This window comes from Phoca vitulina, unplaced genomic scaffold (genome assembly GCF_004348235.1).
Source record: "Phoca vitulina isolate PV1807 unplaced genomic scaffold, GSC_HSeal_1.0 scaffold41, whole genome shotgun sequence".
NCBI classification, from domain to species: Eukaryota; Metazoa; Chordata; class Mammalia; order Carnivora; family Phocidae; genus Phoca; species Phoca vitulina.
Genome location: NW_022589744.1, coordinates 11,474,463 through 11,497,968, shown reverse-complemented (window position 1 = coordinate 11,497,968; position 23,506 = coordinate 11,474,463). Strand labels below are relative to the sequence as shown.

At 56.7% G+C, this 23,506-nt stretch overlaps 2 protein-coding genes across 3 annotated transcripts in view; both read right to left on the bottom strand.

Moving 5' to 3' along the window:
• LLGL2 (LLGL scribble cell polarity complex component 2) overlaps nt 1–13,679 on the bottom strand; it is a 32,915-nt gene extending 19,236 nt beyond the window's left edge. Inside the window, exons 1-2 of the mRNA XM_032429604.1 lie at nt 13,611–13,679; nt 2,381–2,475 (exon numbers count right to left, since the gene is read on the bottom strand). Coding sequence (XP_032285495.1) covers nt 2,381–2,455 — 75 coding nt within the window. The 5' untranslated portion in view covers nt 2,456–2,475; nt 13,611–13,679. The remainder of the gene's footprint in view (nt 1–2,380; nt 2,476–13,610) is intronic.
• Nucleotides 13,680–14,838: 1,159 nt separating this feature from the next.
• On the bottom strand, nt 14,839–22,481 carry TSEN54 (tRNA splicing endonuclease subunit 54). 2 transcript variants are annotated; one of them, XM_032429919.1, is made up of 11 exons: nt 22,410–22,481; nt 22,120–22,284; nt 21,954–22,017; nt 21,787–21,870; nt 21,353–21,451; nt 19,839–19,891; nt 17,994–18,095; nt 17,133–17,776; nt 16,359–16,419; nt 15,890–16,006; nt 14,839–15,374 (listed from the first exon to the last, which is right to left on the bottom strand). In XM_032429919.1, the coding sequence occupies exons 1-11, from the start codon at nt 22,463–22,465 to the stop codon at nt 15,224–15,226; spliced, it is 1,596 nt and encodes a 531-aa protein (XP_032285810.1). In that variant the 5' UTR covers nt 22,466–22,481; the 3' UTR covers nt 14,839–15,223. The 2 variants fall into 2 exon arrangements, with proteins under 2 accessions (XP_032285810.1, XP_032285811.1); XM_032429920.1 differs by lacking the exon at nt 15,890–16,006 and having other exon boundaries at nt 14,889–15,374.
• Nucleotides 22,482–23,506: the final 1,025 nt, after the last annotated feature.

Below are 23,506 nucleotides of genomic sequence, written 5' to 3'. Positions count from 1 at the left end.
CCCTTCCCTGCCCCCCTCACTCCTACATCCCCATCTAGCACCAGGCCTCATGCCCTAAATAGTTCTCTAATCCAGGGGTCCTCGGCCAGGGGCCACTGGGCAGCGTCTGGAGACATTTCTGGTTGTACATCTTGGGAAGGTAGGGCCAGCGATGCTGTTCAACATCCTCACCACATGGCCAGCCCCAAATGTCAACAGTGAGAAGGTTGAGAAACCCTGTTCTATTTGTGCGCTGCACCCCACCCCACTGCCTGGGACTCATCCAATCACTGCAATGCTCCCCTTAAAAAACAAAAATAAAAAAAGTTCTTTTCCAAACTGGAAATGGGATCACTCATTCCCCGGCTCAAAACCCACCATAGCTATGGCGTGTCAGGCCCCAGACTCCCAGGTTCCTGGCTCCCTCGAGCTGACTCCAGTGAAGCCTGGGGCAGGGGAGGGGCTGGCATGGGTGGGACCACCCAGGTTTCTAAATAGTCCAGGATCTGGCCTCATCCCCCAATCCCAACCCTTCAGGCTCCACATTCACTCAGTGTCCAGATGAGACCAAACCGGCCCACCTCCCTTCCCTCCCTCCCCTTCCTCCTTTCTACTCCCAGGAAGTGGCATTTCAGACCCTCAGCCCCCTCCCTCCTTCTAGACTACAAAAGTCCTGGAGGGTAAAGATCTTATCGGAGATCGCACAGCCCCAGCCCTGGGTTGTCTTTCAGTAGGTGCTCAATGCAGGTTTCTAGCAAATGAATGGAAGGAGGAAGGAATTCCAGGAGCCTCCCCTCCCTCCAGCCAGTCCTAGGGGTGGGGCAGCCAAGTTTGGGGGCCACCAGTTGTGGGGCATGGGGGGGGTGATTCCTCTGCCCCAGCCCCACCCCAGCCCCACCCCGCTGCACAGTTGGAACTTAGGGCAGGGGTTCCTCCCTCTGCTGAGCCTGTCTATCCGGTTTCTACTGGAATTGGTCACCTTTTTGGGGTGTGAGATCTCTCGGTGTCATCAGGGGCAATGGAGGCACATAGGGGTCACCCCAGCTCCCAGGTGAGTGCTGAGGTTCTGAGACCGACACCCATGTGTTACTCCCCTGGAACCAACGGCGGCAGGCACCCAGGGGCTCCCGAGATCTCCCATTCCCAACACCTGCACCCCATTTCCCGAGGTCCAAAGATCCTGCCCACAGCTTCCTTCTGCCAGTGGGAGGAGGTGCTCATTCAGGGAAGCCCTCATCCCACAGGCGAGCGGCCTCAGCAAAGCTCCGTCACCACATCTGCCACAGGCCAAGAAAATCAGGGGAACACGGCAGGGCGCCTCCACCCACCTCACACAAGCCCCTGGGAGCTCTCTCTCTCCCTGGGGCGCAGCCCCTGAGAATGGTAGCTAGTGCTCCTAGACCACAAATTATCTAACTCCATACAAGCCTTGTAACGAGCCTACGCTGTGGGCGAGGGGAACAGGGTCACCCAACATCTAAGCGGCCAAGCTGGAGGGGAAGCATGTCCTGGAGGGGTCCCTGGGCCCCCGAGGAGCAGAGCACCGTGGTGCTCCGCTTCCTGCAGTCCACCTTCGGGGGCAGAAGGAAGCTTGGGCATGCAGGCCACGGGCCTAGATCAAAGCCGCCGTAAGACACGCTAATTACCCCGAAACGGCGGCAGATTGCTAGGTGGCTGCAGAGCTAATAAACCGCGTTGCGCTCCTCCTGTTTATAGGCCAGCTCTGGCCTTCTCAGGCTCCGGCCACCGTGAGGAAGCTAGTGGAGCTTCTGGGGCCCTCCCCGTGGTCTCGGGGGACAGGTCGCTCTGGCTTCGGGGGGCCTTAGGAGCAGGTTTGGGGTTGGGGTAGCCAAATGCCAGCCTTGGCACATTGTTTCAGGTGCCTCTCCCCGCTCACCCAGGCCTAAGCCTGCCACAAGGAAGCCACAGGAATCACTGTGTGCTGCCTGCCGGGAAAGCTGCGTTTTCCTGTGGGGGCGATGTAAGGAGAAAGGGGACAGCCATGGGCTGCGGCCACTGCCCCAGGGACCGGGCATCACAGGAACATTGCTACACCTGACAGGGTTCAGCCTCCTTTCATCTTTCCTGTCCCTGAGCCTCCTCCACAGCCTGAGGAGAGAGGTTGTTTTAGCCTTATTTTTCAGGTGGGGAAACTGAGGCTGGAAGAGGCAGAGTGATTTGCAGAGGTCACACAGCCAGTGAGACTCGGGACAGGGAGTCCCGATGCCTGGGGATCCCACTGCCCTTTCCCAGGAAAGCCCACCAACCAGACCCCATTTCCAAAGTCAGGTGCCCATGTATGGCAGCGCCCAGGAAGTACCTTAATCCAGGTAAAGGCCGCCTGAGTGCCCCAGCCCCAGCCCCAGCCCGTGAAGGTGGACAACACGGTGCTTCCCCTTACCTTGTTAAACTGGAAAAGGTCCCGCTTGAGCCTCTCCCGTGCAGGGTCATGTCCTGACCTCAGGAACCGCCTCATCGTGCTTAGTGCGCAGCCCCCTAGAGAACGAGGAGCAGCCACTGACCACCAGCGAGAGGCAGCCGTGCAGCCCTGACTCCAGCACCCACAATGGCTCCCAGGCACCAAGGGCTTGCGCAGCCCAGCCGCTCTCCCCAAGCCCAGCAGTGGCCGGCCCTGGCCCGCAGCGGCTTCACTGTCCACCTTCCTGTGCGCCCTCGCTCCATCTGCGAAGGACAGTCCAGGAACCCCAGGGACGTCTATACCTGGAGGTCCGCGGCTGGTCGAAGCTCTAACGCTTGTTCCAGGCCACCGTGGCCTTATAAAGCCAGCGGGAGAAGCTGGGGGAGGAAGCCATTTCGCCTGGCTTTATAGGAATGGAGGCCCTGAGGTTAATGAGCTTAATTGTTAACCTGTTTTCTGAAAAACCATAAAACCCCAGCTAAACAGAAAGGGAAACTTCACAAGCCTCTCTCTCCAGAGCCCAACTGGGAGGCAGAAATACAAAGGCTGTCCACCTGGGTGCCCAGACCAGAACCCCACCAGGGGGAGGGGAGAAGCCTGGCAGAGGTCTCTGGGGTCAGCACCCCCGGGCACATTCTTCCTGCTGACTTCGGGGAAGGCTCTCCCACCACAACTGTCAGGAGCCTGAGCGGGCGAGGAACAGAGCGCGTGGTGAGAGTCGGAGGCCCATGGCACCCCATGCCCAGGACCCGCGGTGGAACTGGGTCCACCCCACCAGGCTGCTGGGCTTCCTGGCTGGCCCCCTGTCCCCCATCTCTGGCTAACCGGGTCCCAGCTCCCCTGGGCTCTGATGGGTGCGCTTGATCGAGAGACTCCCTTTCCCATGGGCCTAAGTGGAGCCTTATCAGGAGAAGAAATCGGCTCCCAATAAAGAAACCAGCTCAAGGCCCAAAACCCACCCGCCCAAACCATCTGAATGTAGAATGCTTTCCCAATCCAAGGGGAACTATTTCTGGATCATCCTTGGGGGAAGGGAGAAGGATCTTCACTTCAGTTTCCGGCTTGCTTCAGCACGGCCTCCCACTGACCATAGGACACCAAGGCCTGTCCTCAGGAACACAGGGGCTCAGGGCTAGCTGGACTCGATAAAGAGACTAAACAGACCCGGTCCCTGCCCCGGAGGAGCTTACTTGGGGCCAGGGTGGAGTGCAGGTTTCGGGGAGCACCTGGCCCCGACACGGTGGATGTCCTAGGGGAGAAGGTATCTGAGACCTGAAACATGCCCTTTAGTTTCTGGCTTCTTGTGAGGTGACAAAAATTAACCATCGGGCCAGGATTCTGCATATGAAAGGGCCCTGTGTGGTCCAAGACTGGGGGCTCCCTCTAAGGCATGTGGATGGCACAGGGGGGCCGTGGTGGTGGTCTCTGGCAGAACCACCAAGGGCTGGCCATGCTGGGAGGGGTCACCCCACTTGGCAGAGACACATCGTGGGGCAATCCAAATACCACCCCAGCTGGGAACAGGTGGAGACCAGCCCCCAGAGTGCCCATCACCTTCTGGGGACACTGAAAAGACCCCTACTTGCAGGAGGGGGTGGGGCAGATGCAAGAGATCTGTGCCTTCCCATTTTGGGGGAGCCAGAGCAGAATGGGGAGCCCCACTTCCTTCCAGATCAGCAGGTAGTCGGGGAAACTCCCGGGTGCCCACCGGACCCGAGGTCCCGAAGCGGGTCAGGGAAGAAACACAGGGAAATCTTGGAGGCTCTGGGGACCGGGAGTGAAAACACCCCTGGGCCTGTAGCAGTGACAGAGCCCTGGGGCTCCTGGACAAACAGCTGAGCCATGGCCTCGCATTCCAGCTGCGGGGGAGGGCGGCACAGGCCCAAGCTCATAAATCGGCAGCTCCACTCCAGGCTCCCAGAGGCGTCCACTCTCCCTTCCTGGGCCGAGGTCATTGGGTCAGAAGTCAGAGGAAGCCGGGAGTGGTGCCTTGGAGGAGAGGGGCCTGCAGACTCCTGGGAGAGGGTGATCTGGGCTCTGCCCTGAAGAACCCACACAGGCTCGAGGGTGACAAGGCACAGCCCCAGGGGAAGGAGGTGCAGGTAGGAGGGAGGCAGATGGGATGTGGAGACTGGTGGGAGATGGTAGGCACTCCATCCACCCAAATGCCCTCAGAGCATCTGCTACATACCAGGCCCTATACCAGACCCCTACGTGTTATTTTTACTACTTTTTAAACATTTTGCTCGAGTCATCCCTGCTCATTGTACAAAAATTAAAAAAAAAAAAAAAAAAAAATAACCAAGAAAATCCCGAGGAGAAAATCCTCCCTAAATCCCACTACTCAGGAGTAGGCACAGTGGCATGTCGGGACACGTCCTGCCCCCTCCTTCCTTCGAACTTCTGTACAAGGTACACCTAAACCCCGTCCCGGATGTTTGTTCACCCTCCACCAGCCTCCCTGGAAGTTCAGTGGAAGATCTCCACTTGGTACACAAGGAAATGGAAGACCACAGAGGCTGGGTAACTCGTCCAAGGTCACTGAGGAGACCAGCGGAACTTGGATTTGCCCCCAGGTCTGGTGAACTCCAAATCTAAGGACTCTGGGAGGCAGGGAAGGATGGTGAGGACAGGACAGAGGGTGCCTAATTACAGCCCTGCAAGTGAAAGGCACGGGCGTACGCAGGCCTTCAGCTCAGAGCCAACCGAGCGGATTGGGGCCCGGGACCTCAAGGGCATGGGGTGAGGGAGCCAGGACCAACACAGGCAGCCACGGCCTCTCTTCCTCACTCCCGCCAACCCCTCACTGTTGCTCCCAACACAGAAATAACTGCCCAGGTCAAGGCGTCAGAGGTGCCACCCCTTCTTGAAGGGGAACAGGTCTGGGACTGGCTAGACTCACCTCCAGGCAAACCCTCAGATCCAGTGACCCCAGCTAAGTGGGTTCTCCAGAGAGAAGCTCCAGGAACCCGGACCTGGAGCTCCCTGGTATGGAACTGATCCTACCTCCTCAGCCCACTCCTGGGGGTGGGAAATAGGGTGTGGGGGTTGTAAGGGAAAGAGCCAGGGCTTGGGACCAACAGCCAGGGCTCAACCACCACAGCTCAGCTCGTGCGAGCGGGGTGGCCTCCCAAGGCAGCTGCTCGAGGCCCAGTGAGCTCGTCTGTGAAGGGGATGCACCGGTCTGCTGGCAGGAGTGGGAGCCATGCCAGGTACCTGGCATGGAGCAGCCACTGTCCTAGGACTGGGGACACAACAGCGCAAAAAGACAGACAAGACCCTTTATTTCACCAAGCTGACATCTTTGCAGGGGAGTGGGTGATGCCGCCCAAGTACACAAATCAGTCAGTAGGATGGTTTCAGACAGAGAGCAGGGCCAGCAAGGAAATGAAGGAAGGGGCCCAGAGTGACCAGGGTGCGGTTGGAAGGACTCGGTGAACATTCCTGGGTCTGGGTCTATGGCTTTGCTGTTCCTTTCCTGAGATGCTTTTCCTCCAGATACCCACCCACTCTCTCTCTCACCTCTACTCAAATGTCCCTTCTTGGACCTTCTCCTTCCTACTTCCCAGCTTGGCTTTGCTCCTTAGCACTGGTCACAGTGCAACAGTCCCCTTACTAATCTTGTTTATTACCCGTGTGCCCCTCTCCGAGGATGAGCCTTTGAGCCTTCTCATTCTTACTCAGGAGTTCTGCCCTCTTTTTCACTGAGGCACCCCTGCTGAATGAATGAACAGAGGTAGGGATGTCTCCACCCAGACCTGAATGATAGGAAGTGGTCAGCCGCGTAAGATTCAGGGGCAGGGCGTGTCAGGGGAAATGGAACAAGTTTGCATCTTCCAGGAGGATGACGACAAGCAAAGGGCCAAGTGCAGGCAACAGGAGAGATGGAGTGGGTCAGAAAGGGGGGCCTGGCGGGCCACAGCAGACGGCTTCAGTCCCAGTTCACTGGGGGCCCACTGACAGTCCTGGGCAGGGTCAGCCTCGGTCTGCTCTCCCCCACCCCATAGCCCCCGTCTGCTCAGGGCCGGCCCATCTGCTCAGCCCCGACCCCAGGCCCCTTCTGCTATGGTCTCTGTGCTTCCATCTGAAATAACCCACCTGCCCCTCATGCAATCCATCTAGAAAAAGCATTCTCTTTCTGAATCTGTCCTGATCACTCTCCCCCTCCTCTTTCAGTGCTCGACCACCTTATGCTAAAATGGTCCCTAAAACTTCCATGGACAGGGCACCCATCTAGCTCCTCGAATGTTCTTCCCAGCCTCGTTGTGCTGGTCATTAAAGAATAATCAGAAGGGAGGTGAAATATGCTCAGGGTCTTGATCAAAGGCATACTATACTCATTAAAAGGACAGAAAACAATGCACATAGAAACATATGTACAATGTACTCTAAAATCAAGTAAACTCTATTAAAAATATCTATATGTTTATATTTATATATAGATATTTTATTTATAAATACATATATTTGTATTTATTTAAATAGACACCACACTGGCAGGGGATTAGTAGAGATTTTTTTTCTTCTTTTGGTTTATCTGCCTCCCAGGAAGGGTAGATAAGAGGATCACATGGGAGAAGGGGTGAAGGCCCAGGCAGTGGCCAGGTAGGAGGGTGGCCCTAAGCTCAGAGAAGGCAGTCCTGTCGGTGGGATTGCTCCTGCTCTCTTAGGAGCTGGGCTCCCCTCCAGCCATGGTAACCTGAGCAGGGGAGAGGCCTGCTGCCTGGACACCAAATGGGTGCAGAGGCAGGGAAGGGACAGGTGGGTGGGACCAGCTGTCTGACCTCGGCTTCAGGGTCCCAGGACCTGGGGGTAAAGGACACTACTACTTTATAGGCCATGCCCAACGGGGATGCCAAGAAGAATCTGACGCCAAGTCACTGGAGATGTGTAAAAAGCTCCGAGGGTTCTGGCTTCCTGCACTGGGCATGCCACCTGGCCAGAGCATGACCCCTGAGAGGGGGCTTCCTAAGAAACACCTTCTCCATCCCCTGGACTCTATCTCAGTTCCTGCCTGTCATACCCTCTGTCCTCGACAGGACCAAACTCCGAGCAGCCCTCCCCATTCTGCCCTCTGTTCCCTTGGGTGTGGGTACTTGGGGTTTAGGGCTGGCCCACGTGAGGCTCGCTGACCAATGGCGCGCGCGCGTGTGTGTGGCCTGATTCTAACCAATTTTCCACACAGCTCTGTGCCTCGTGTGTGGAACTAGCCTGTGCGTTCCCTGAGGGAGGCTGACCCGGTGCTTCCCTTCCCTTCTTGCCGCTCCAATCACCCAACACTGCCACCCGCCACGAATCCTGCCAGGGTCTAACACTGGTCTCCCCACCCCCTAATGCCCGCCCTGGAAAAGACAGGAGAGCTGTCTGCTTGGTAAATTCACAGCCTGGCTTCCCTTCCCATCCTCTGTGCAGACCCCACTGTGGAGACGTGCCTAGACCCTGCCCCCTTGCAGCTCAGGAGCTCAGTAAAGAGATGAGGAGAGGTAGAGACAAAACAATCCTCTGGCGCAGGCCTGTCTTGACCCCTGCTCTAAGCAGCAGATCTGATGATGCTATGGGGAGGAAAAAGGCGAGGTCCCAGCCCAGGCTGCTCACCCCACACAGGTACTGTTTGTCCATGAGACAGAGGCTTGGCCAAGCCGAGCCCATCTGTCCTGGACGTGTGTGATGGGCCAGCCGCCAAGAAGGCCGCTCGATAACCCAGTCAGCTCCGTCCATCTGCTGGGAGAGGCTATGCTCAGGGGCAGGGCTCTGGGCATCGTGGCCCAAGGGAAAGGCGCCCCTCGCCACCCTCAGCACCTGGCTGTGGCCCTGATCTCCAGGAGCACAAACAGTGTGAACTGAAGTCCCCAGCTCTGCTTTCCTCTCCCCTTTGTTTGTGCTCCCCACAGCCCCCTGCTGCTGCAGAGGCTGCCCTCCCTTCCCGACATCCTGTGTGAGGCCTGTGTGTGGCTGTGTCCTTCCGTCTGAGGGGTGTGAGTACACCCTGAACCTCCTACCAAGGGGAGTGGTGGGGCAGGGCTCTCACCGGCAGGGGCAGCTGCAGACCCCTCCAGCATCTTGTCTGTGCCAACTCGCCATGCCCAAGGTTGCTTTGCAAGCGCCCGTGTTACCCCGCAACCCAATCTCCCAGAGGCACCGGACAGGGCCCTGGCCAGCAGCTTAGCAACCAAACTGTGGCTGAAAGGCCGTGGGACTAGGTGGGAGGTGGGACTATGAGAGAACACCCAGAGAGGGGACAGGAACCAGAGGGTTGTCACTGCTGTTGTTAGGTAATAAAAAGGACTGAGACCAGGGGCGCCTGGGCGTCTCAGTCAGTTAAGCATCTGCCTTCAGCTCAGGTCATGATCTCAGGGTCCTGGGATCGAGCCCCGCATCGGGCTCCCTGCTCCGCGGAGAGTCTGCTTCTTCTTCTCCCTCTGCCCCCCGCCCCTCCACCGCCACTCATGTTCTCTCTCTCTCAAATAAAAAAAAAAAGATTGAGACCAAACTATGGCCAGATGCCACTTGAAGCACTTTACCCACGGCATCTCACGTTATTTTATTAGTTATGAAATAACCGATTGAGAGAGCTATTAAGCCCAAGCAGTAAGATTCCGAGCCCCGGTCTGAACTCCAACCTGACTGCAGAAGCCTCTGTCTGCCCAGTTCAGGCCTCTCTCACAGATCAAGGGGGCCGGCCAGCAGTAGCCCGGATGGGACAACCTGGGTGAGCAGCCAGAGCCTGAACTCACCCTCCCTGGCTAGGCCCAGATCAGTGTCGTGTTCCACCCCCATCCTAAGGAGCCACAAGCCAGTCCCACAACCCTGGGAGGGCCCTCCTGCCACACCCAAGGCTCCTGCTGTAGGGTTTCCTCCCAAGGCCCCTGAGGATTGGGGGGTGGGGGTGGGGAAGAGTAGAAATGCATGCATTCCCTGAACACATCCCCATTCTAGGGGCCTCAGTCCCTTATCTGCAACCCAGCATCAGACTCTCTCCAGGGAAGTGACAGATTGGATATGGCCAAGCCCAAAGAGCAAAGCCATTCTGGGGAGGAGGTGGACAACTTGCCTGGGGTGGGGGTGGTAGGCTGTCTGGCCCATCCTATCAGGCCCCATTCCACAGCCTCCTACTTGCCTCAAAACTTGACAGCTGACTCACAGAGCTTCCAAAAGATGTCAGGTCCAGGGGTAAGGGACCGTGCCTGTCCTGTCCATGGTTGTACCCCCAGTGCTTAGCGCCTGGACACATGAGAGATGCTCATGTTCTTTGAAGAACTCCCTCACTTCCTGCAAATCTGTGCTCAAATGTGGCCTTCTCGCTGAGGCCACCCTTATCACCTCCTCAAGCTGCAACCTGCCCCCCCCACCCCAAACTCCTACTTTGTTCTTATTCTATATAACTCAAATCACCTTTTAACACTTTTATTTTATTACTTATGCTTGTTTCCTGTTACTCACGCTCCCCACTCTTTAGAATGTGAGTCCTGGGATGGTGGAGATCTTTGCCTTGGAGGCACCAGTAGATATTCATTGCATGATTGAGTGGACAGCCAGGACTGAATAGAGATCAACGAGGTAAAGGTCTTCTCTAGTTGGGAACCACTGACCCCAAAGAGCACTGGGCTGGGGCCCCTTAGGGAAATCCCCCACCCTGTTCTTAAGTCTCTGGCCAAGGCCAGGGTCATGTAGACATCATGCCTGGCATCCTGCTGGGGTACCTTTGTGGGCCCTGCCTCAGACCAAGGCTCCAGGACACCCAGTTCCTCAGCAAGGAGGATCCAAGAACAGTATTATTTACTACAGTCAAGTAGTCCTGTGCCCAGATGTCCCTCTCAACAAACCTGGGAACACTGAGTCAGGTGTCTTGAGAGAAGACTCTAGTCTCTGCTGAATTCCTTAAGAGTAGAGTCAGGTACCTAGCAGGTTCCCTGTCCCCACGCCCAGAGGAGCCTCTCCTAGCTCAAGAATTCACTGTGGTTCCTGGATAGGGGAAGGAGCAGAGTGACTCTTCAAAGTACCAGTTTCCTCTGAGAGGCAGGGCGGGGAGGGAAGGTCACCTCAAAGGGAACTGGGCACAGCCCCATGGTGCCAGGGCACAGGGAGGGGACGGTGTCCTGGGGAACCCCGGGAGCCAAGGCTGGAGAAGAGCAAGCAGCACCAATGGCCCCACTGGGGGACGCCCCTCTCCTGCCCCATACCCTACTTTTCCCTGAAAACTGCTCCTGGGTAGGGGAAAACAAAGTTGCCAAACAGACTTGGCATGTCTTGACCCAGGAGGAGCCCTGATAGTAGCATCGCCTGAGTGAGATAAGAAGCCTTCTCTGAGCTGAGTACTCAGGATAAGTAAGTCCAGGCGGCCAGTGCTGCTCAGAGCAGCCAACCCAGCAGCAGGGACCATGGGCCTCTTGGGCCTCCACTCAGGTGTCTCAGTGGTTGCCCCCAACACTTCTAGAAGGATCCGGAAAGTTGAGGAATCCTTCAGGAAACCCCACAGCACTCCTGGAGACTCTTGCCCGGGATGCTCAATGTCTCCAGTGGGTAGACAAGGGGTCACAGACTGATGGTAGAGGCTCCACAATTTCCAGCTCCATATACCACTTTCTCTATGGGGTGGGGGGTGTGCAGGCTCCTGGGGCCAGGACGTCCCGGCAGGGGAGGACACCTCTTCCCTAAACGAGGTTGAAAGCACTATGGAACTCCCAGAAAAGCTCCTTAATGGCAACAGAGCAGCACAAGAATGTGATCCCCTCCACCCCCAACAGGGTACAGAATGTATACAGCCAAGCCTCTGCTAAAAGCTGAGATTAGATTGTGCACCCCCTTCTCCCCAGGAAAGGCCCCCAGCTGGGGTCTGGCCATTAGGCCTCACTCCTGGCTCTACCAAAGAGCAGGGCAGGTACCAAGGGCCACCCACAGGAACACAAGGTGAGGCTGGAAGAGGCCACTGTCCTCTACCTCTGCTTCCCTAGTTTCAAGGAACAATATTCCTATTTTAAAAGGTCTGACCTCCAGAGGCTTTCAAAAATCAGGGCCTCTTGGCTGACTTCTGGACAAAGCCAAATTCCCTCACAACCCAGCAAGCACGTCCAAAAGGTTCAGGTGTCTGCCCAAAGGCCCACAAGTGACACTTTTTACGCTTTATGGAGCAAGTTAAGCAGCTCCCCCACCCTGCTACCTGCTCTATGCCAGGCCACACGTGTTCATGACATTTTTTTTCCCCATTCTCCTGTCAATAAGGCTCGCTGAGGCTTGGCATGGTTAGGTGACTGAGCCAAGATTATGGAGCAAGAAATCAGCACAGCATGATTCAGAGCTACACCTGTTATCTGGGAAGACACTAAAAAACTTAAGAACCATGTTTGAGGAAAAAGACTGAGAAGCAAGAGGGAGTTTTGCCTCCTCATACTTTCTAAAACATTTCACTTTCTCCACTATGGGCTCCTATTACCTTTTTAATTTTTTAAAATAATGGGTCAGCTGGAATTATGGGCCCTTTTCTTCTTTCAATGCAACTGTATTAAAATTTTGCTAAGTGCTCAATTATTAAGTTATTAAAATTATATTATTCTACCACCAAAGAGGCACTCCATTGACTCAAGGAAAAGTAGGGATGCAGACTGACCTCAGACGCTGGAAACACTGTTCAGTGGCCCCCCCAGAGACTGGCCTAGTCTAACTTTGGAGAAGAGGAGTTAAGCAGTGGTCAGAGCCCCCAGAGCTGGGTTTGCCTCTTGACTGCCACAGGTGAACACTGTGGGCAGATCACTTAAGAAAACCAAACCCGGGGCACCTGGTTGGCCCAGTTGGTTGAGCACCAGACTCTTGATTTTGGTACAGGTCAGTATCTCAGGGTCCTAAGATGGAGCTGCCAGGCAGGAGTCTGCTTGAGGATTTCTCTCCCTCTGCCCCTCCCCCTGCCTCGTGCCCACATTCGAAAGAAAAGAAAAAAGGAAGGAAAGAAGGAAGGAAGGAAGGAAGGGAAAGAAAGAAAGAAAGAGAAAGAGAGAAAGAAAGAAAAAGAAAGAAAGAGAAAACCAAATCGGAATGCTCTGCCCATGAGATAAATAAGTAGGACCATCTCTCCCAGGACCCTTCCCATGTCTTAGCTCTGGAAGACGCAGACTGTCTTCCTCAAAAGCCCTTCTGACGGTGGCTTCTCCGGGGCTGGGCCACAGCTATTCGGTACCGCTGCTCTGTTCTTCCCACCTGGGGTTTTCTGTCTCCCTGACACACCCATTCCCTCCCAGCTCCCCTCCCTGTTCACAACCCCCTCTGCAGCCTGACAGTACTCTGAGTTGTAAACTCTGCAGAGGATCCCAAGAGCCCAGGTTAAGACGCCCCGCATCTGGCACGTGGATCCCCATGGGAAGGGGCACTGAGTCTAAGCCCTGCCCCCTCACCCAATGCTCACCTGGTCTCAGGCGAGAGCCTGAGGGGACCACATCGCGGTTCTCCTGGTTACAGTCAGTTCTCCCCACAGCTAAAGCTCAGTGTGTCTACAAACTGCCCAGCAGGGGCAAACCAAGAGCAAACTTTGAACACTTTCTTTGGCAAGACGGTATTTTTCACTCCTCACCAAGTCCTAACGTATCACAGCGCAACTCCACCCCCGTTGTCGTGGAAAACATACTGGATCTCCATACCTTCCCTTAAGGTGTCCAAGGCCGCCAGAGGCGGAGAAAGACCCAGAGACCGAAGCCCCTCCCGCGGGCTTCCTGCGTCCGGGGATTAGGAGGCACAAAGGGCCGGCAGAGTGGGCCCAGATGGCAGGGGCAGGGACTAAGCCGGCGAGGTAACGAGCTGCGGCCGCTGCTCGCAGAGAGCGGGCTACCTGAGACGCGCGTCGCCAGCCTCTTGGGCCAGGGGCCTTCCACGTGGGGCCCAAGGACCCGGGATCCCACCCCCGCTCGCGGTGACCTCCTGCACTCAGCCGGGGCCGGGCACTTGTTTCTCCGTTTCCCAGAACCAACACTATTAGGCAAACCCGAAGCTCAAATTCAGTAAACGCGGACGGATCAGGCAGAGAAAAGTTCCCAGCCGCACTTCCTACAGGTGTCCTTCGTCCAAACGGAGCCACGGGATCCAGGGCGAGGCGCGCGAACCCGCGCACAGCTCTCCCCGCCCCGCCCGCGGAAAGCAGGGGTCCCGGCCCTCCCCCGCCTTCCCGCCCCGAGTGGAGGGCACCCCGAGGGGGCGGACCCGGCTGGGTGTTTCCGGGCCCGCGCCTCACCTGGAGCCCCAGGCCGGCCCCCGCCCGAGGCCTCGGCGTTCCACGGAACCGGCCGCCGGGTCCGCTCACTCCGCCGCCGGCCCACGGGCTGCTGGGCGGCCGTCTCCTTCCTGCTCACCTCCGGCGCGGCGAGCAGGGGGCGGAGCCGCTGCTATTTACATAAAGGGCGAGCCGGAGGGGCTCGCAGAGCCGGGAGCGCCGGGCCCCAGCGGCCCCGCCCCCGAGCCTAGCCCCGCCCCTCCAGAGCTCTGAGCTGACGGGGCGGGAGCGCAGCGAGGGCGCCCTCGGGGGGCGGGCGGCGGCCGCTCTCGGGCCAATCCTCGGCCCCGGGGAGCGCGGGGGCGGGACCGCGGCCGGCGTGAATATGCACGAGGCACTGCGGGCCCGCCCTCGGCCTCACCTGCGCGCACCTGGACTCAGGACGGCGCGCCGCGCCCAGTGTCCTGCCGCGTCCGGGAGGAAATAGTCCCTGGGACGCACGGCATCCTGGGCCGCCTCCCAGGCCCGACCGCCGAGGGTAGCCGTCCCTCCCCCACGCCGGCCCGGAGCGGCTGAGGGAGGGACGTAGCCGAGCCTGCTCTTCCCGAGGACGCCCAACCCAATCAGAGCGGGTGACCGGCGGACACTGGGCCCGGTTTCGGGACCCAAGAGCGAGGTGGCCTGGGGACGGGGGCGTCGCCGCGAGGCGCCTCTCCTCGGGACGGGCCCCAAGCCTGGACCCCGGTCCTCCGAGTCGCTGCGGAGGGAGGAAGGCGCCCAAGGCCCCGAAGGGCAACATTGACCAGTTTTTAGCACAACTGGGGAGTGAGTTGGAGCGACGAGAGGCGGGAGCGGAGGCCAGGGATGAGAATGGCGCGCTCCACAGCACGACCCGAAGCCACTGGGGTTCAAGCCGCGCCGACGTGGCGCCTGTCTGCCGCCCTTCTATCCCGAAGCGGCTGCGTTCAGGGAAAGCCCGATGGAGCGCCAGCCTCCCTCCGCGGACTACCATTCAGAAAGCCAAGCTGATTAGGTCTGTGACTTCCCGTCCCCTGAGCGCAGGCCCTGAGAAAGGTGCGGGGTCGCGTTCTTGCCCTCCCGGGGAGACTTCTCTTCGCTCCCGCGCCAGAAAAAGCAGCGTTGTCTGCGGGCCGGCAGAACAGGGGTGAGGGCCTGGGGGCCAGGTCCACGGACATCGAGACTTGGGGCGGGGGTGTAGGGGAGAGAAAGGAGGGCTTGAGGCTCAGGCTCGGGACTTGTCCGCTATCTCCAGCCACAGCAGAAAAGCGATCTATTTTTTAATGGCTTTGGCTTTATCGTACGAAGCAGGCACCCTCTCGTTTAAAGGCACAGAGTCCTCTCTTCTGCCCCACCCCGCTGGGTCTCTGAAATCTAGTCCTGAGTTCCAAGGGGATCACTGCACGACAGCAATCTCAGGCCTGGGACTATGGAAGCCAGGTAGGGGGGGCATGGCTTCGTTCCCCTGCAAGCATCAGACACCCAGGGCCAAGGCCCAGACTAGCCCCTGAAGCTACAGGTCAGGGTCTGGGTATAGGAGGCAGCTGAGATGGTCCCTGAGAGTAGACAGTCCAGGTCCCCCAGAGCAGGTCTCATGCCCTGCCAGAGCGGGGTGATTAGTGTTCCAGATCCCTGGGCAGCGTGAAGTCCCTGAAGCTGTAGAAGGAGATGTCTCCATGATCCACCAGGGCAAAGATCAGAGGAACATCCCCACTCTGGTAGGATAACCGCTTGAGGGTACAGAGGTCTGGAACTGGTTCATCAAATCTGCAGGGATAAAGTTAGACTGAGATGTGGACATAGGCCACCCATAAGCTCTGAGCCCCCAGCCCTCTCAGGCTACCAGAAAGGGAAATTATAAGACAGGAGTTCAGGGTGCAAGAAGTCTGGCCTCTGGACTCTCCTCTCTGCAAACTACGTGGCTCTGTTAAGTTCTCCAAGAGGAACCCAGAGCCTTGGTTGGGTACAGAGGCTAGGAAGAGTGAGGTTCTCACCACTTTTAGCCTGTGAATCCCTCTGATTCACATCCCTTCTGCTGGGTGAGCCCTGCAGTAAATTGGCACAGGAGAGACTACCAAAGATGCCAGGAATGAGGGCTCAGGACTTGGGAAACTCTGGTTCCTATAGCACTGACTGGCTGTGTGGCCCTGAGTCAGTCACAGCTCTCTGGACCTCTGATTCCTCTCAGACTGGCAAACTGGCTAGGGGCACAGAGGGGAGGTCCACTTGGTTTACAAGAGAAGTGGCAGCAGCCTGGGGGGTAGTGCTCACTGGTCTCGTACCCACTAATGCACATCCGGGCGTAGGGCTTGCCAGGGTTATTCTTTCGGAATGTGGCCACGGCATCAGCCTGGTAAATGTCAAAGCTGATCTCCAAACCCCCAGACTTCTCCAGCAGCCTGAGGACAGAGTGAGAAACCTTAAGAAACAGGGACTGCCCTCCTCCTCTTCTTTCCATGCCATGCTTTCCCTCCCGCAAATCCAAAGCAGCCTCATCCAGGGGAACTGAGGTCCTGCTGTGAGGTGCCACTTGGGCAGGGGGAGGTTCAGGGGCCTGCCTCAGAACCCTCGGGCTAAATCCACCTCTTGCCTTTCACCCCTCCCTCTACCCTAGACACACACGAGTATCAGCCAGGCTAAGGGGGCCCTGTAATGATTCCCCCAGCTCATGTCCAACTGAGTCAAGTCCCAGCTGCCAACTCCTGCTGGCAGCCAAGGTACTCTGGAGACAGGCACTACCTGGAGACTCACCGGGCACCTCCATCAGCAAGGTGTGTGGTCTGCAGCACAGAGATATGCTGAAGGGCTGTGGCTGCAACGACAGTGAAAATAAGGTATTGGGAGGGAAGTCAACCATCTACAGACTCCTCTGACGTTTCTGAATCTGCCATCTAGTTTAGTGTTGCCAGACTTAACAGATTAAAAAAAAAAAAAAATTGTAGGCATGTCCCATGCAATATTTGGAACATACTTAATACTAAAAAAAATTAGTTGATTATCTGAACTTCAAACTGAACTCATCTGGCAACCCTAGTCTAGTTACTTAGAATCTCCCACGTTCTCCTTAAGGATTGTAAAGAATTCTGAATCTCTTAATACTGTTCTTGCCCTGTTAGTTCCCTATTCTTAAACATGCAGGGCGTACACAGTAAGCCTTCCTTTTATTTGGCCACAATGGTGCCTCCTTGCTCCCCTCACAGAGTTGGGAGAACAGGGATCACAGCTAGTTGGTGGCAGAGGCATCCACATGCATCTTGTTTATTATTTTAAGGATATAGTTGTAGTTTTATTCCCCCTTGCCTCTTCCCAGACACAGACTCGCCATTTCCAAACCTTCCCACATGGGTCCCTTTGCTGCTTTCCAGGAGAACAGACTGTCCTTGTGGGTTCCACTCCACCGGACAGCTCTCTCCGCCCCATCTTTCTTAAGCCTCAATTAGCCGTGGCCAATCCATGTCCCTTTCAAGGTCTTATGACTCCTCAGCTGCCGGGGGCCTGTGGGGCTTTGGCAGAGTGAGGGGCTACCTGGGGAATCTGCCTGGCCAGGACTCAGCAGGGGTGTGACAGGCTGGTCCCACAGGTGCGGGGGGCGGCTCTGCCTCTTCTGCAGGTGCCTCCTCTGCAGCAGCTGCTTGTACTCCTGCCAGCTGGAGCAGCACTGCACCTCGGGATCTGAGTTTACATCCTCCCGGAAGCGCTGGGCCTCTGCTCGTTGCTCCCGTTCCCGCCTGGAGAGCTTCTCCTTCCTTTGGTTCAGCTTCTGGCACCAGGATTCAGCATCTGTCTCCCGCCCAGCGACGTTGGCCGGGAGCAGCTCTGGGGCTGGGGCAAGCAGAAGGGTGTGGCGGCTATCTGAAGCCATGTTGGGGAAGGAGATCTGTTCAAAGTTCCAGCGTGGCTTACAAACCCCCTTGACCCCATTCTCTACTTTGCCACTCTCCTGGCTGCACCCCACCCCCTTGTTAGCCAGGTCAGGCCAGGGCTCCAGGGATCCCAGAAGCTGAGATGGGCCCACTGGGCCCTTTACAGGGCTTGACTCCTGAGGTTTCTCCTCTACGCATCGGCTGTCCTCGTTGCAAGGAGGTGGGCTGGAGGTTGTCAGGCTCTCAGGTGTCTCATTCACCCCCCGTGGGGGATTCTCCAGGGCCTTGGCCTTCTTATTAATGGACCTGAGGGACGTGGGGGGGGGAATTCAGCACGTCTGCTCCTGATGTCTGAGATGCACACGTCCCACACATATCCTACTGCCTCCAGGATCCTACAAGGGAGCCACCCAAGCCCAGCTCTTAAGCCAATGCATTCTCCAAGGTCCCCAAAATGAGCACTCCTTTAACAGCTCTGCTCCCCAGAACTCCCTGGGGGGGGTGGCCATGTGGGGAGCATTACCGAGAGCTGGAGCTCCTCCTCTTCCTCTTGCCATTCTGATCCGCTAAGCACTGGGCACTGCCATCCAAGTTCAGCTGTCTCTCATAAGGGGACAGGATGGAGCTGTGGGGTGAGAATTGGATGGGCAACAGATCCACTTCCTCAGCCTGGAGTTCCCAGTGGAATTTGTGAGGGACTGGCCCAGAAGACAAGTCAGTGGGCCAGGGTCAAAGCCAAACCCAAAGGCTAAGTCCCTGGGCAGACCTGCAAGCAGGGTAAATGGGGGCAACCACAAGGGCCTGCCCATGTGTCTTTGCCCAGGCCTCTGGGTCTCACCAATGGCCCCTTTAACCAGAGACTTACTGGAACCGGCGCTCCTACAGAGCCAGCAATAAATGATTAATCACTAGTGAGAAAAATCAAGAGACCAGAAAACTTGGAAAACACAGAAAAATAAAAATACTCATAAACATCTTTGGTTCTTATAAACACCCATGTTTTTTTTCTATCAAAAATTACATTGTACTGGGGTGCCTGAGTGGCTCAGTCAGTTAAGCATCTGCCTTCAGTTCAGGTCATCATCTTGGGGTCCTGGGATCGAGCCCCACATTTGAGGTCCCTGCTCAGCAGGGAGTCTGCTTCTCCCTCTCTCTCTGCACCCCCCACCCCCGGCTCCTGTACTTGCCCGCTCTCTCTCTCTCAAATAAAATCTTTAAAAAAAAAACCTTGTACTAACATACTGCTGTTTAATCTCTTACTCTCAATAACAAACTATGGACATAGCCCCTCTGACTATAGCATTCTTCCCTACCATGATTTTCTTATGGTGCTAAGGCTACACCATCCAGATGGTACCCACTAGACACAAGGGATGACTTAGGTTAAATTTAAATCCATTAAAATTAAATAAAAATTCAGTCCCACAGTTGTACAAGCCACATATATTGGACAGCAGAGACCTGGAAAGCTTTTATCACTGCAGAAAGTTCTATAGGACCGCGCTGCTCTAAGGGACAAACTCAATTTTGTGTGACCATGCCTTCCCCATTGAACTCACAGGATGTTTCCAAGTTCGCCAATTTTGCAAAGTTATAATGTTTTGGGTAACCTGCCCACTAAATGCAAGTTCTGTGGGGGCAATGATTTTGCTCTCTGAAATTCCTCAGCAACGAGCACAGGGCCTGGCACCCAGTAAGGAATCAAAATATTGTCAAATGAATGAACATTCTGACAGGTGAACTTACACACACATCTGTGCCTATTTCCTTGGGGTGTATCCCAGTTTTAGGAACTAAAGGGCTTAACTGTTCTAGAGCTTTCATGACATACTGTGAAACAGTAAAGAGTATACCAGTTTCCATCCTTTTGGCCCATGCGATGGTCTCTGTGGCTCTTAGCAATGCTGGGCTACTAAGGTGATCATCTTTAGAGACCCCAGAAGGAAAGAACATATAGCATAGCCAAAGGAATGTGAGACCCTACTCAACTGTTAATTCCTCACTTGGCCCTTCATTCATGCATGCACTAGGCTGCACTAGACAAATCTGCTTACCCACTGAGGCACTGTTCTGGTATTCCAGCTACGTGTCAGTGCACTGTCGTGAGCTGTAAGTGCTCAAATGTTATCTGCGGAGTGAACAGGCTGAAGATGGGGCTCAATTTGATAACCCAGGAGAAGCTGAAATGACCCAGACTTGTCCCAATGTGCCTCTCAATAGAGCACTTCCAACAGAGGCCCCCAGCCCATGCCCAGGGAGCTGCAGCTCCAGCCAAGGATTCCAGGTCGAGAGGCCATTTCCACTTTGGGGCTCGTCTACCAGGTGCCAGGACTGGAACAAACGGGAGGGGAATGGGATCGGGATTTACCTTGGTTGGAATCGCCGAACCACGTAGCCCAGTCTCTTCAGGTGGCTGAATGCCTCAAAGAGAAAACATAAAGATCAGAGGTCCACTTTTGAAAACACCAAATAGGGCGCCTGGGTGGCTCAGTTGTTAAACGTCTGCCTTCGGCTCAGGTCATGATCCCAGGGTCCTGGGATCGAGTCCCACATCGGGCTTCCTGCTCTGCGGGAAGCCTGCTTCTTCCTCTCCCACTCCCCCTGCTTGTGTTCCTGCTCTCGCTATGTCTCTCTCTGTCAAATAAATAAATAAAATCTTTGGAAAAAAAAAAAAAAGAAAACACCAAATAGTTCCTCCAAACAGGAGCCACTCCCCATGCCCCCTCCCCTGCCCCTCCTGCACACCCCAATCCCAGACCCTGGGATTGGTTGGACCATACTCCATTATAAAAACCCTCCCCAAACTAAGGTCTGTCTCTGAATTCCTGTCTCTTGCTTACCTTACTTGGGGCACAAATGACATTTAGCAGTTTCTTGATTTAAATGCAAAATCCCAAAAAAGCTGATAACTGATAAATCAGGAGAAGAACTACACGCTAGAATGTTATGATACCAAAGCTGTCCGGAGCAAAGCTCCTGACCACAGTGTGAACAAGGAAGTGGCAAAAGGTGATAGACAGCACACCCCCATCCCTACCACTCCACCCTACACCTCCACAGACAGGGGTAGGGTAGGACTGGTCTTTGGTAAAGAACCACATGTCCATCCTTGTGTTCTAATACCCATGTCAGAGAGATGTACGCAGGACTGACCCCATCCTGCTTGATCTCTCAGCAGCCTTCAACATAGCCAAAATCATTTTTCCTTCTTTTGGCTTCTGTGACACCACCTCTCCTGGTTTTTCTCCTATGTTGTCAGACACTCCTCGGTCTGTTTCTGGTTCCTCATCTTCCCCCTGACCTCCTCACACTGGAATGCTCCAGGTCTCAGACCCAGCCCTCTGTTCTGGCCACATTCCCGTACAGCCCTGTGGTTTTTTTTAAAAAAATTTTTTTTTTAAGATTTTATTTATTTGTGAGAGAGACAATGAGAGACAGAGAGCATGAGAGGGAGGAGGGTCAGAGGGAGAAGCAGACTCCCTGCTGAGCAGGGAGCCTGATGTGGGACTCGATCCCGGGACTCCAGGATCATGACCTGAGCCGAAGGCAGTCGCTTAACCAACTGAGCCACCCAGGCGCCGCAGCCCTGTGGTTTTAAATACCATCCACGCGTTCATGATGTCCACATTTATGTCTCTAGCCTTGTGCCCCTCCCCTGCTTTGTCTTCTTCCCAGCCCTCAGTTCTGTGAAGTCAGTCATTCAGTTGCTTGCTCACTTATTCCCAATTGCCACCACTAGCATGCAGGCACCATGAGAGCAGAGCCCTTGGCTGTCTTGTAGTTCCAGCACATAGCTCTGTGTCCAGCACCTCATGGGTACTTATAAATCCTCACTGACTCAGTGGATGGATGGTCCCTCCCCTGGGAGAGGGTGGCAGATACCTGGTACTGCAGAAAAGTCATAGTGTCCTCACTCAGCAGTAGCTGGTAGGCCTCCTGAATAGACAGTGGCAGATCTTGGTGGAAAAGCTGGATGGAGCCCTGCAAGTGGGGCCAACAGCTCAGCTTGTGGACCTTCCTGCAGTGGCTCAACCAATGGGGCAACATCCAGGCGGTGATACACGGGCGCCCTTCCCTCCCCCTCTCCCCCGCCCCCAGCGTCACAGCAAGAACGTGGCCAACCAGGAAAGGAGGGCACCACCACTAATTTGGACGGGAATCCCCGCTGCCTGCCTGGTATTCTTGTCTCCGGTTCTAGAATTCGGGTTACAAGCTTCTTGAATCCTCAGTTGTGTATATACTCTTACTCTAGTAAAAACACGTCCTTTCGGTTCCTTGCTCCCAACCCTTCCTCACGCTCCGGGGGCCCCACTCACACACTCCAGCAGATATAAGGCCTCTTCGGGGTGAAGTCGCTGCCGGCCCTGCTCTGAGAAGCCCATGGTCTGCCAGAATTTACCCTGTGTACAACCCAGAGCAAATGTCACAAAGGAGCCATGAAGGCAGAGAAGGCGGCTCCCTCTCCCCGAGCCCCGCCTCTCACCGCAGGAGACTTCAGTTCCACGGAGCCCTCTTCTGGCCTCCACTCGGCAGCCACCAAACTGCCCCTGCCGAAGAGTGGGGAGGGGGTCCGTCTGAGTCCCCCCGTGAAGTCGACGCGGTCCGGCCGTCCCGCCTGCCCCGGCCCCGCCCCGGCCCGCCCCCCTCACAGGCGCTCCACGCGCTCCTCCGCCAGCAGCTGCCAGAGCTCCTCGCGGCACCGGCGCAGCCGCTCGGCCTGCGCCGCCGAGCCGTCGGGGAGGAAGTCCTTGGGCCCATGCGAGCGCTGAGGCAGCTTCTGGGACCGCGAGCGGGCAGCGAGGAGCTCCCGGGCACTGGAGAAGGAAGAGACGCGGGGTCAGCGCGGCGCACTCGGAGCCGCGCGGCCCCGTCCGGGATTCCCGTCCCCTTCCCCCGCGCCCTCTCCGCGTGCCCCGCGCCTCCGCGGGCCGGACCGCACCAGAGCACGCGCCCGGCGGGAACCTCCACAGCAGCAGGGTCGAGCTCGGGCTCCATCGGGCCGCCGTCTGCGGCTGCGCGCGCACCGCCCCCGACCCGCCCACCGCCGGAACTCCGCGCGGCCCTAGAGCCCGCAGATCCGCCCTCCGCTCCACCGGCCTCCGGCTCGACCAACCGGCTTTCCACCTTCCTGGCTGTCCTGGAGCCTGCCAACAGACTTGTGCCTCGATTCCGGGGGCAGAGATTGCAGGTTTCTGGATTTATAGGAGCTCCCGTCTACTCCCCAGCCCTCCCCTAGGCTCCTCTCTAGTAAAAATTGAGGAACCCGGCGTCTGAGAGTGTAGTATGGACAGTCATATGCGTGACCCTCCCCTCCGCAGCCCTGGGCCGCTTAGTCTCCACCATTTAGGCTGGACAAAGAGGAAAGAGAGAGGGTTTAGAGAAGGGAGAGTAGTAGGTTCCTGCACTCCAGCCTCGCAGACTGGCCACCGGGGGCTGTCAGGTGCGGTCTGGGTAGGTTCGGAGTTCCTTCTAGGTCTTCCGTTGGGTCCCTTCCGAGGGGCTCGGAAGACGGGTTTCGAGGGCTGGGGGCGGGAGGAGCTGTCCGACCCACGATGGTGCTGAAGCGCCACTCCAGCCTGTCATTAGCACCCCCTCGAGGCTGGGGTCCCCGCCGCTGCCACCGTGGGCCGCTCCGACATGGTCCGCTAGGTGGCACCATTGCTCCAACCAGCGGCTGTGAGTCGGCGACTCTGGTCGCGGGCGGAGGTCAACGTGGGAGTCCCTGGAGGGGCGATGGGCGAAAAGGAAGGGGGGAGCTTCCCAAGTGGGGTCCCCAGGTCTCGGTTTCCAGACCCCTTCACATCACGTCTTCTCTCCCACTCAGTCATAAACAGGGCATCTCGCCCTTGGGTTTGAACTCTAGGACCCCGGGTCGCGGCGGCTCCGCAACCGGGATGCAGGGCGCGCACTCCGGCCCCTACCACGCCGCTTCACCTGGGCGCATGCGCGGACCCAGCCAGCGTGCCCGGTCCGGACGAAAGCGGTGGGGGGCGGGGTCTGGTACGGATGGGGGCGGGGCCGCAGGCGCTGACTGAC